Genomic DNA, 11,079 nt, shown 5'->3' with positions numbered 1-11,079 from the left:
TTGAGCCGCATTTAGTAGTGTCTAATGTCTTCTACTCTTTAAGTCAAATAAATTTAAGTTGTTAGTGCATCAAGCAGCATTGATTGACAGCGCTAAGCCCCTCCTCCTGGCTCTGATTTGTTGTTTTTGGTTGGAAGTGGAGCATTTCTTCAGATGGCAATGGCAGCTGAGAGTGGAAGGAGAAGAGATTGATCTTTTCACAGGTTGTCACATTGTGACAGTTTTAATAAATATGAAAAATCTTATTTTTGTTAGTAACTAAAGTTAGTAAGTACTAAAGTCATGTGACTTTAGTAATATGACTAAAGTCACATGACTTTAGTCATATAAATCTACTTGACTTACTCAGCCAAGTAGATGACTGAGTAAAACTGCCATCTACTTTGTGAGTATAACCCTTTGCTAGTGGGTTTCCTGGTTGTCTGCCCCACCTTTGCGACAGAGGAACAAAGAATACAACCACAGGAGGCAGGACTAAGAGCAGAGCCCAGGCACTTCTTCCACAGTCCATCAGAGCTCCCATCCATCATGTTGGGTTCTGTGCTTCTCCTGTGCCTCTGCATTTTATTCCTGTTATTCCAGCTCAAACCTCGGCGACCCAAGAACTTCCCCTCTGGACCCCCCACGCTGCCGTTGGTGGGGAACCTTTTCAACCTCAGCCAGGAGAATCCGCTGAAGGACTTGGAGAGGGTAAGAAACATAAATTAACTTTTAATTGTCCTCTTTGAAATCAAGTGTAAAATATGTTTTGAAATTGTATTTTTTTGCTGGAACACTTTCGTTTTGTAACAAATTTAAAGAAATTGTTCTGAAATGTACCAAAGTTTATCATATGTAAGCAGTGGTGGAGAAAGTAGTCAAACAATGTACTTAAATAAAAGTACAAATAAACAGACAAAAATGTACTGTAGTAAAAGTAAAAGTACCATATTAACATTTTTTTAATGCTAGAAGTTCATGCTTTCAGGGGAGGCAAAGGAGGTTCAGGAATGTCCAGGAGTCGACTTTTGACCCGGTTAACTGGAATGAATCTTAAATAGGGCGCTGGGTGGCGCAGGTCTTCTGGATGATGACCCTTAGGAGACTCCATGTTGGGTGTTAGTGATTCTGCAGGTGCTGCGACCCGCCTTGCTCTTCTGTAGGGAGGATGACGCTACTTTCCCACTTTACAATGGACCAGTTCCCCTCTCGCCATTGATTACTTTCAAACTAACAAACAAATCAAAAAAGCGCAACACGTCCTGGATGTAATGTGTGACACAACACTTTATTGAAATGCAGTGAAGTAGAAAGTACAGATACTTGCTGTAAAATGTAGTGGAGTAAAAGTCGAAAGTACCCACAATTAAATCTACTTAAGCAAAGTACAGATACATGAAAAATGTACTTAAGTACAGTAACAAAGTACAAGCACTGTGTTACGTCCCACCGCTGTATTTAACTAGAGTTCCCTCTGCTGAATACAGACGTTATCATTGCGTAACAGGTTGGTGCATTCTTGGAAAGCAGCCCATCTCTGTTATTAATACACTGTAAAAAGCCTTACCTTATTTCTGATCTAATGCTTTTATCCAGTCTTTTTACTGAAATGATCAGAATGAAACTCAAATGCATTCAATATTTTTCTGTATTTCCAGCCTATAAGGTCCAGTTTGCTCAGAAAAATGACTTTTATTTGTGCATAAACATGATATAAATGCAGAAGTCGGTTAGAGCTGACCTCCTACACACTTGGCATGTTTCCATCAGGGAGTGTTTTGTCATTTGTATGCTTTGTGAACCGATTACTGGGTGGGTCTATTACGACTGATTAATGATACCTTACTAAAAGATAATGAGGTTGAGACATTTCACGTGTCAGCTTCTGACACTGACTCATTTAAATTATGTGTGTTTGCTTCAAACATTATATTTTCAGACTTTGGGATGTTTTTGTTGTAAGCTGAGTCCTGGACCAGTTAATGCTGTTCTTTTTACATTGACTATTATATTAAATGAATGCATTCTGAACAAAAAAGTTAATGTCTCCTTTATCTGTGAAGAGGTGATAATTTACATGGCATCAGCTGGACAAACTTTAAGAGACCCTATTCATAAAACAATGTTTTTCTACATTTGAAAGTATTTTATCATTTCTAATGACCCTGCACAACGAGTTTCTGACTTTTATTCACATACAGGAAAATGGCTGAACAGAACAACATATTAACATAATATAACTCAATAAAATGTGATTGTTCTAATGCAGTGATTTAGGATTTTTCACTGAAAATGGTCCAACTGTGACAAAGTACTGATTTAATAGTTTCTAATATTGGTGTTTACTGTTAAAATGACATTTTGTGTTTTCCTAACAGCTCAGGAACACATATGGAAACGTGTACAGTCTGTTCCTTGGTCCCAGACCCGCTGTGGTCCTGAACGGGCTGAAGGCCATGAAAGAGGCCATAGTGACCAAAGGTGCTGATTTTGCTGGAAGACCACAAGACATGTTTGTAAATGACGTCACCCAGAATAGAGGTAGGTATTACATCCCAGAAGCATCCTGAAGCATTTAAGAGCTGATTAAGAGGGAACCATATGCGTCAAACACATATGGTTTGACCCATACGGTCCCCAGCTTCTTATGTGGCCCTCTAGACTCTGGAAGTATGCATAAATAAAACATATTTATGCATACAGTTCTGTGCTTTAATATTATATTCATCAGTAATTACATTAGTTAATGCTTCCACTTTTACTGTGATCGTGGAAATTCACGCAAAATCAACAAATTGTGACTTTTTTTCAACAAACTGAGTTTACTGAAAAATTTCCAGTAAAATGGTCAGAAACATTGGCTGAAGTGATGGCAACTCCTACCTGCAGGTGGCAGTATATTTTACTTCTGCACTTCTGACTCGGTCTTACTTGATGTCAAGTTCTGGTCTGTGATCAGTTATTTGCAAGTAATAAAAAGTCACATTTATCATCATACTCAAATGCAAATATTGCAACGTTTCTTGCAAATATTTCTAAATTTGCACCAAAAAAGTTTTTATTGTAATGACAAAAAAAAATCACTGAAACAATTGTGACATTCTGGAGGGACTGATCAGTTTGAAACTGTTCAATATCATTTCATTTTAAGAAGAACTTAAGAATCAAGAGCAGAAATGTTTCTAACAGTTTATTGAGTTTATTGATACAATCTGACACAACCGGCCCTTTAAGAACATTCATGATCCTCATGTGGCCCAAAATGAAAACGATTTTGTTGCCAGCATATGAGATACGGTCAACAATTTCTATTTTTTCAGAAAGATAAAGAGAAATGAGAAACTCCAAAAATCATTTTAGGTGGCGTAAAAATGGGAACGAGCCATTGCTGTTTCTAGGCTAAATGTCTTGGAAGATATGAATTAAAATTTAAGATTTTATAAGAAAAACACATTTTTATACAAAACCCCGGGGTCTTAGAGTACTATGGAGTATCAAGCCATATTAATAAAGTCATAATATTACAAGAATAAAGTCTAAATAATATAAGAATAAAGTCATAACATTTTTTCAAAGACAGACTGAGAAATTTTGAGATTAATCTGAGAAATCTTTTAGGAAAAACTTGAAAATTTTTGAGTTTCAAAGATGACAGATTTTTGAGTTTTGAAACTCAGAAATTTCAATGTTTATCTAGAAAAGAGATTTATCTCAGCATTTCTGAGTTTTTGACTGTTCAAACTGAGAAATTTCCGAGTTTTTTTTCTAGAATTTTTCTGAGATTAACCTAAATATTTCTGAGTTTTTACTCACTGGTGGCCAACTTATGCATGGAAAGCCATTGTAATCCTTTGTATTCATTCCATTCCTTTCTTTCAGCTCTAATCTGACATAAATATGTAGAAAATATATTTTGTCAGTGTAAATCTTTGTTGTTGTGTTCTTATGTTTGTTTCAGGAGTGATTCTGGCAGACTATGGTCTGAGATGGAGAGAGCATCGGCGCTTTGCTCTGATGACCCTGAGAAACTTTGGTCTCGGAAAAACATCAATGGAAGACAGAATTCATGATGAGATTCAGTTCACAATCAAAACTCTAGAACAGAGCACAGGTATTTCATCTTGTGTGCATCCTTTACTTTCTGCAACATTTGCATGATCAAAAATGATGTGTTTCTTAAATTTCTCTCATTTTAATTAATTTTATTTAATCAAATTATTTTAGCAGGCGGCACACTGAGTCCCCAGGTTATGTTCCATAATGCAGCCTCCAACATCATCTGCCAGGTTTTGTTTGGTAAACGCTATGAATACAATGATGAGTTGATTAAAATCATTGTTCAGTGCTTCACCGAGAATGCAAAGATTGCCAACGGACCCTGGGCCATGGTGAGTCAAAGTCCATCTCTGAGTTGCTAGAACTAAATCATATATTTCAATTTTTCCTGCCGAAACGATGGAAATCTTGGTTATAACTCAAGTCTTTCTGCCAGACATCCATTATAACAAACCTTTTAACCTCGTCTGTTAAAACAAGGCCTTTCTGTGTTCATCTTAGCTTAAAATTGTAGTATTTGCTTGTTGTAGTTCAGGTCAGATCAGTCTCCTGTTTGAATTCAGATGCCATACTTATGAAATAAATCTGTTCATACCAGTTGGTGTGAAACAAACCAGAATTTATGAAGAATATAACTTAATGTCTTGTTTCTCTTTGCAGCTTTACGATTCTCTTCCCATAACTCGCTATTTGCCGCTGCCGTTCAGAAATGGCTTTAGAAACTACAAGGTAATGGAACAAAGCTTCTACTAAGCTAAACACATGTTTGGGGCGGGGAGATGAGCTTTATAGCAAAACCGTAATGCTTCACTTGTGAAAGTAAATCTGTCACTTTCAGGTAACAATTAACTGCTGGACAGTCGACATTAAATAAAAAGTACACAAGCAAACACAGCATTTCCTGGATCTCACCTGCCTCTTGTCTTCGGGTGTTAATGTAAAAATGCATGATAGAAATCTCCTTTTTTTTTGCTTTGAATGGCTTTCCTGTTTAGACTTGTCAGAATATTGCAATGGAGTTGGTGAAGGAGCACAAGAAGACCAAAGTCCCCGGTGAGCCTCGGGACTTCCTAGACTGCTACCTGGATGAATTGGATAAGGTGTGTATGTAACAAAAGTCAACCCTATTTAAAACATGAAAGCTGTGGTCAGTCAGGCTTCGCAACATCATAAAACTAATCCACGTCCTGCATCTGAAGAAATGCACCAATCAGAGCCAAGAGGAGGATCTTAGTGCTGTCAATCAGGCTTATGTAAAAGCTGCTAAATGTGCTAATTGTGGAGAAACAACTACACTGTTTATCCTTCATCATCCATGCCCATGCTAACTAGCGTGAGCATTCATGACATTCTTGGATTGATATTAAATTGGTTTAGTTATCTGACATGTATGCATGAGGGAAATGCAAAAATACATGCGGCTTGTATCCAACAAAAGTTGACTTTAATTTGAAATGACCGAAGGATGTAATTTTCTGATGCTCCTGGTGCATTTCTTAAAGTATAACTAAGGGTAATTATCTTATATGAGTTTGCCTTACATTTTTCTGTGTCCCCGTCTGCAGAGGAAGGATGACGGTTCTTCATTTTCAGAGGAACTGCTCATAAACTACATTCTGGATCTTCATTTTGCTGGGACTGACACCACCTCCAACACTCTGCTCACAGGCTTTCTTTACCTGATGAACTACCCACACATACAAGGTAGCCTCAACAACGTTTACATGCCTGTAAATGCAATGTTTTAGTGTCAGGTTAAATGTAGCAATCTTTTTCTTGTTCACTACAAAAACATCTGTTTTCTCTTGCTGCTTCTTGTGGTTTTAAAATGGTCTTAGGCTGATCTAGTATTTAAATATTTAGATCTGAGGTGCATTATGACTCTTGGTTTTTGAGTCATAAAAGCAAGGGTCATATTCTTATTGTCACAGTTTTGTTTGGTGAACCCGAGAGTTTTATTTGACCTCAAAGTGAAAGTTTAAGAGTGGGAAAAGATTAAGGAAGAGGAAAAAATAAACAAAGTAGAAAATAATTCCTTCTGTCATCTTTGTGACCGTTTGATTTCACTGCTGCTTCAGTTTTGCTTTAATCATCTGACTATTCAGTATTCTCCTTACATGAGACGGGGATAAGTGTGATTTATTATGGTTTAAGTTGTGCAGTAACATGCAGCAACTCTGGATTCCTCAGAGCGATGTCAGCAGGAGATCGACCAGGTGCTGCAGGCGAAGGATCGGGCCAGCTTCGAGGACAGACTCAGCATGCCTTATGTGCAGGTTGAGCCATCAGATGATTTATTTTGATTTCTATTCAGAACGTCAGGCACGACTTGTAGCAACAAAACAGAAAGCAGTTTTTTAAAAGCAGTTTGGGAAGCTGCACTCACCTCCAGAGGTCGCTCTTGTAAATCTGGTTATGATACATGATCTCAAAGAGACAAACTGAAGAACTTTATAAATTAAACAGATGTTTGCATAAAAAATCTGGTTTTCAGAGCTTAAAAAATGATATGCTTGGACTGTTTTCCAATGGTAACTTTAAGCCATTTTGTTTTTCTGGTTTTATTTGTCTTTGCTTGAATTTAATGACAGAAATTTTGTTAAATCAGGCTGTGATCCATGAAATCCAGAGGATTGCCAACACAGTTCCTCTCAGTGTCTTCCACTGCACCACTAAGGACACAGAGCTCATGGGATACTCCATTCCCAAAGTGAGTTAAACATTAATGACTTCCCAAGAACAGCAATGCCATCATGTTGTCTTTTTGGTTTCAGGGCACAATGATCATCCAGAACCTGACCTCAGTGTTGAGAGAAGAAGGACAGTGGAAATTCCCTCATGAGTTCAACCCTGAAAACTTCCTGAATGAGCAGGGAGAGTTTGTCAAACCTGAGGCCTTCATGCCTTTCTCTGCAGGTACAATGAAATAAGGGCCATCGCAGATAGAAAATAAAAGGAGTAAATGTCCGCCAATAAACTGTGAAATTTTGAGATTAATTTCAGAAATTTTCTAGAAAAACAATTCTGAGTTTCAAAAGTCAAGGTTTTTTTTTTTAGAAAGATTCTGGGATTAATCTAAAATTTTCAGTTTTTCTTACAAATGTTCAACTTTTGAAGTTCAGAAATTTTCAAGATTTTTCTAGAAATGTTTTGAGATTAATCTAAAAATTAGTTTCTTTCATGCAAATTTTTGACTTGGAGCTCAGAAATGTACTTGTTTTTTCTAGAAGATTTCTGAGATTATTCTTTATGGGAAATTTAATCCTCCTTTCTTTCCCTCTGTAATGACCCCAATATATCTTTGTACATCTGAGTTGATGAGTCAGTGACAATCTTTTTTTCTGTCTTCCAGGTCCTCGGGTTTGTCTGGGGGAGGGTTTGGCTCGAATGGAGCTCTTCCTCTTCGTCGTGACTCTGCTGAGGAAGTTTAAGTTCATCTGGCCGGAGGATGCAGGAGAACCTGACTTCACTCCGGTCTATGGAATCACTCAGTCACCAAAACCTTATTACATGAAGGTCCAGCTGAGATCTTCAGTGTGAGGACGGCAGAGAATCCCTGAGTTTAATGAGCAATTTAAATAAATAACTAAATACCCAACTCTCATTGTATTTCGCATGTGGGAATGGCACCAAAACTTGCACTAATGCAGAAGTTTTTATCCTCTCCTTGGTTGTTGAAACTAAATGTAAAGATTAAAAGAGTTTCTCACTTTATCCGTTTATCATCAGATTATTTTGAAAGGATCAACTTATCACTGTCTTGTCAATCAGAGTCAGAATCCATTGATAGATGTTAGTTTATTTATTATGGATAATATACCAACTTTCATCTTCCTCTCTTCCGTTGGATATTATCGGTTTCCACCTCAACCTATCCTTCACATCCTCCTCTTTAGATACTGTTTCGCTAAATACCTGAATGTTTTTGAAGTCTTCCTTTTTTGTCTTCCCTGTTTGTTCTATCACAAATCGAAAACATCTCAGCCTTCCTAAGTTCATCAGAAAAACTCAACCTAAGTGAGCTTCTGATTTACTCCTTTCTGGTCCTTTCTTTTTTGGGCCCTCTCAATAAAAATCTGAACATCTCCGCTGTGTTTTCCAGCAGCCATTGTACAGCGTTAAAACCAGCTGACCAAATGTGCTGGAGCTCAGCTTAGGTTGAGAGGTACTGGTGTTCTGCCTGCTGATTTATGACTTTACATGCTGGAGGTTTTTGAAATGGCTCATTTTCCAAACACCAAAGAACATGAATTTATTGCCAAAAAACTTTGGGGTGTTTTTTTAAGCACTTGGACTGTTTTTAGGAGCAGTAGAAACTAAAATTGAAGTACAAAAAAGGTACAAAATGTGAACTTTTGCATAATATGTCCCCTTTATTTTTTACCTCAAATGGAGATGGGATCTTTTTAATGTGGAAGCTCCAATATATTTATCAGACCAGCCAATGTATTTCATTTGTATACTCTTCAAATGCAAATTTTTCTGGATGTTTGTCCCAGATTAGAGGAGTATGAAACCCGAATGCTGGTTCTTCATGTTTGGTTCTAGATCTGGGGATGCAGAACAGACCAGAACCAGGTCTGAGTGGTCGATACAACAACAGATCTTTAATGTATCCTGGTGCTAAGCCATTCAATACGGTGATTTATAAACAAAAGTATTTTAAAGTGTTTTCTGAGCCAGTGGACTTCAGAACCGCGGTGATGTGTTCTGTCTTCCAGGGTTTTACTGGCCCTGATACCAGGAACCATTCAGAGTTGTGTCATTGGCCTCGGCACGCTGAATGACAAGGACAGGCTTTCCTTTGAGCTCAAACCACACCCTGATACTGTTGTTGTATTTAATACCAGAGTTTATATGAAGCAAAGCACAATAACAATGCTCAGTATTCAGAATAGATTAAGTGGAAAATAATTGAAAAAACCAACAACACTTTATTTTGGAGGTATTTTAGGTGGGTCATACTGGTCCCAGTAAAGATCGCCTAAGTTTACCTCTGGTAGGACAGATGGTTTCTGCCCTCTTTATCTACAGCGTCAGCTTATCAGTGGACTTTACATCTGACCCAGATAGTTCTCGTCAGACCCAGTCTGAACTTGGTCCTTTACCTTTTTTACATTGATGGCTTCATTCACCTTTCATACAGAGAAACAAAGTCCTTAAACAAACTGGGCAGAGCTAGCAGCAGCACCTTCATTCTGTTGCTGCATGTCAGAATTGTCTTTTTTCCTCATTGAAACATGTTTGTGTCACTCTTTCTGCTATGGATTTTTGTTTGGTTCGTCATCGTCCTGTTCAAATCTCAGAGGCCAAAGAACTTCCCACCAGGACCCCCCATCTTGCCTGTCCTGGGGAACCTTTTGAACCTGAGTCTGGAGAACCCATTGAAGGACTTTGACAGGGTAGGAAATCAATGCAGTTTGTTATTTAAATGACCGTAGCGATGTTTGATTTAGGATTGCAAGAGTTCCAGTAAAGCTGAATGGTGAAATCAATACACTTGGGAAGTGTTAATACTTCTGTAGGAAACTGCTTTTACGAACTATAAGTGATTAGATAATATCAGCAAAACTGTCTGCACACTTGGAATAAAGCCATCCAGTGTTAGAGTTTATGCACAGAGGACTTGATAAGCCAGTGTTTGCATTGTTCTTGTTCGATAAATAATATTCTAGATGAAGAAAACAATATTTAAACCGTGGATTTGTAAATTGACCTCACTTTTGTCCTTCTAAAACAGATCTACGTTACTACAGATGTAACACAGATGGTGCATTTTCAGATTTTACATAGACTATATCTGGATATATTGATAAGGAGTTATTATTCAATGATAAGGTTTTATTTTAACATTTTGTGAATTTTCTTTTAAATCTTGAACTGCTGCATAGCCAGGGTTAAATATTTCAGAAAAGTTGTCAGAAACAGGATGGTGAACAGCTGACAGAGTTTATATCAGCATGAAATAAATGATACACATATACTTAAATGTTCACAACACAATTCACTTCAAATTGTTTTTGTGCAGCCTTGTTCAGTAAATCAGAATATTATTGAAAGTTTATTCATTTTGGTAACTCAATTCACTAAGTCAAACTGATTATATAGATTAACTATGCTAAGACTTATTCTTTCAAGACTTTAAATTAGATAATTATGATGATTTTCCATTAAAGTTAAACATTCTAGATTAGAATGTTAGATCACAATTGAAACAGTTTTTTTTAATACAGAAATGTGAGCTGAATGTAAGAGATGTTATTTTCAAATCTGACTAACAAGAACATTAATTGCATTTATTGAATATCACTGTAATATGCATCTCAATAAATCATGACATCAAAGCTAATTTGTTTTAATTTTTCAATAGAGAAATTGAATGTTATGCAGAAAATTTTAATAATTATAACATGATGTATATAGTTTAAAAACAAAGTGAAATACTCAAATGTTATGAAAAACAAAATTTAGATCATCAACTAGAAGCTGAAATGAACAGAAAAATAATTTTAGAGCTAGCATAAGTAACTAATCTACAAGAGTTACAGTTGCGGAAATAAACCAATGAAATGAATCCACTTTTTAATATTTTGAAACTTTGAATGATACACTTGTATGCAAATCTTAAATTACAGAACAACACCAAGGATGGACAGGTGTTTAAAAATCACTGACATTTTTATTTTTCCCTCCCAGCTGAGCAAATCTTACGGAAACATCTACAGTATTTACATCGGTCCGAGACCCTCTGTGATTCTGAACGGGCTGAAGGCCATGAAAGAAGCCATGGTGATCAAGGGTGTGGATTTCTCTGGACGGCCCCAAGACTTGTTTGTGAACGATGTTTCCTGCAGGAATGGTAGGTATTACATTACCTGAGATAAACAATGTCTGAGGGCTTATTTTTTATGCTTTTTACCATTTATATTGGTCCCGGTTTGATCACACTTGATTCAAATATTTGGTTTCTTTTCACAAAGTTCTGGGTAACACTTTATTTGAAGGGGGGTGAATAAGACTGTCATGACACTGTCATAAACATGA

General features: G+C 36.9%; 2 protein-coding genes across 3 annotated transcripts in view; both read left to right on the top strand.

The window, feature by feature from the left end:
- Positions 1-336: 336 nt before the first annotated feature.
- Positions 337-7,749, top strand: LOC103138832 (cytochrome P450 2F2-like). Of its 2 annotated transcripts, none has more exons than XM_007553184.2 (11): positions 337-690; positions 2,358-2,520; positions 3,938-4,090; positions 4,204-4,367; positions 4,696-4,764; positions 5,031-5,135; positions 5,601-5,739; positions 6,226-6,311; positions 6,644-6,745; positions 6,810-6,951; positions 7,388-7,749. In XM_007553184.2, the coding sequence occupies exons 1-11, from the start codon at positions 529-531 to the stop codon at positions 7,573-7,575; spliced, it is 1,473 nt and encodes a 490-aa protein (XP_007553246.1). In that variant the 5' UTR covers positions 337-528; the 3' UTR covers positions 7,576-7,749. The 2 variants fall into 2 exon arrangements, with proteins under 2 accessions (XP_007553246.1, XP_007553247.1); XM_007553185.2 differs by having other exon boundaries at positions 338-690; positions 4,207-4,367.
- A 1,414-nt stretch (positions 7,750-9,163) lies between these two features.
- LOC103138831 (cytochrome P450 2F2-like) overlaps positions 9,164-11,079 on the top strand; it is a 6,293-nt gene continuing 4,377 nt past the window's right edge. The window contains exons 1-2 of the mRNA XM_007553182.2: positions 9,164-9,437; positions 10,732-10,894. Of these exons, the coding sequence (XP_007553244.1) occupies positions 9,276-9,437; positions 10,732-10,894 (325 nt within the window). The 5' untranslated portion in view covers positions 9,164-9,275. The remainder of the gene's footprint in view (positions 9,438-10,731; positions 10,895-11,079) is intronic.

This window comes from Poecilia formosa, unplaced genomic scaffold (genome assembly GCF_000485575.1).
Source record: "Poecilia formosa unplaced genomic scaffold, Poecilia_formosa-5.1.2 Scaffold55, whole genome shotgun sequence".
NCBI lineage: Eukaryota > Metazoa > Chordata > Actinopteri > Cyprinodontiformes > Poeciliidae > Poecilia > Poecilia formosa.
Note: the sequence above shows the minus strand (reverse complement) of the source record. Positions and strands in the feature narration are given on the sequence as shown.

What these genes read in the sequence shown, in the direction of transcription:
- LOC103138832 (XM_007553184.2), top strand. Translation starts at nt 529, where the DNA reads ATGTTGGGTTCTGTGCTTCTCCTGTGCCTCTGCATTTTATTCCTGTTA. An exon ending in AACTCTAGAACAGAGCACAG is followed by an intron (nt 4,091 to 4,203) that starts GTATTTCATCTT and finishes AAATTATTTTAG; the next exon opens with CAGGCGGCACACTGAGTCCC. An exon ending in TGGGATACTCCATTCCCAAA is followed by an intron (nt 6,746 to 6,809) that starts GTGAGTTAAACA and finishes TTTTGGTTTCAG; the next exon opens with GGCACAATGATCATCCAGAA.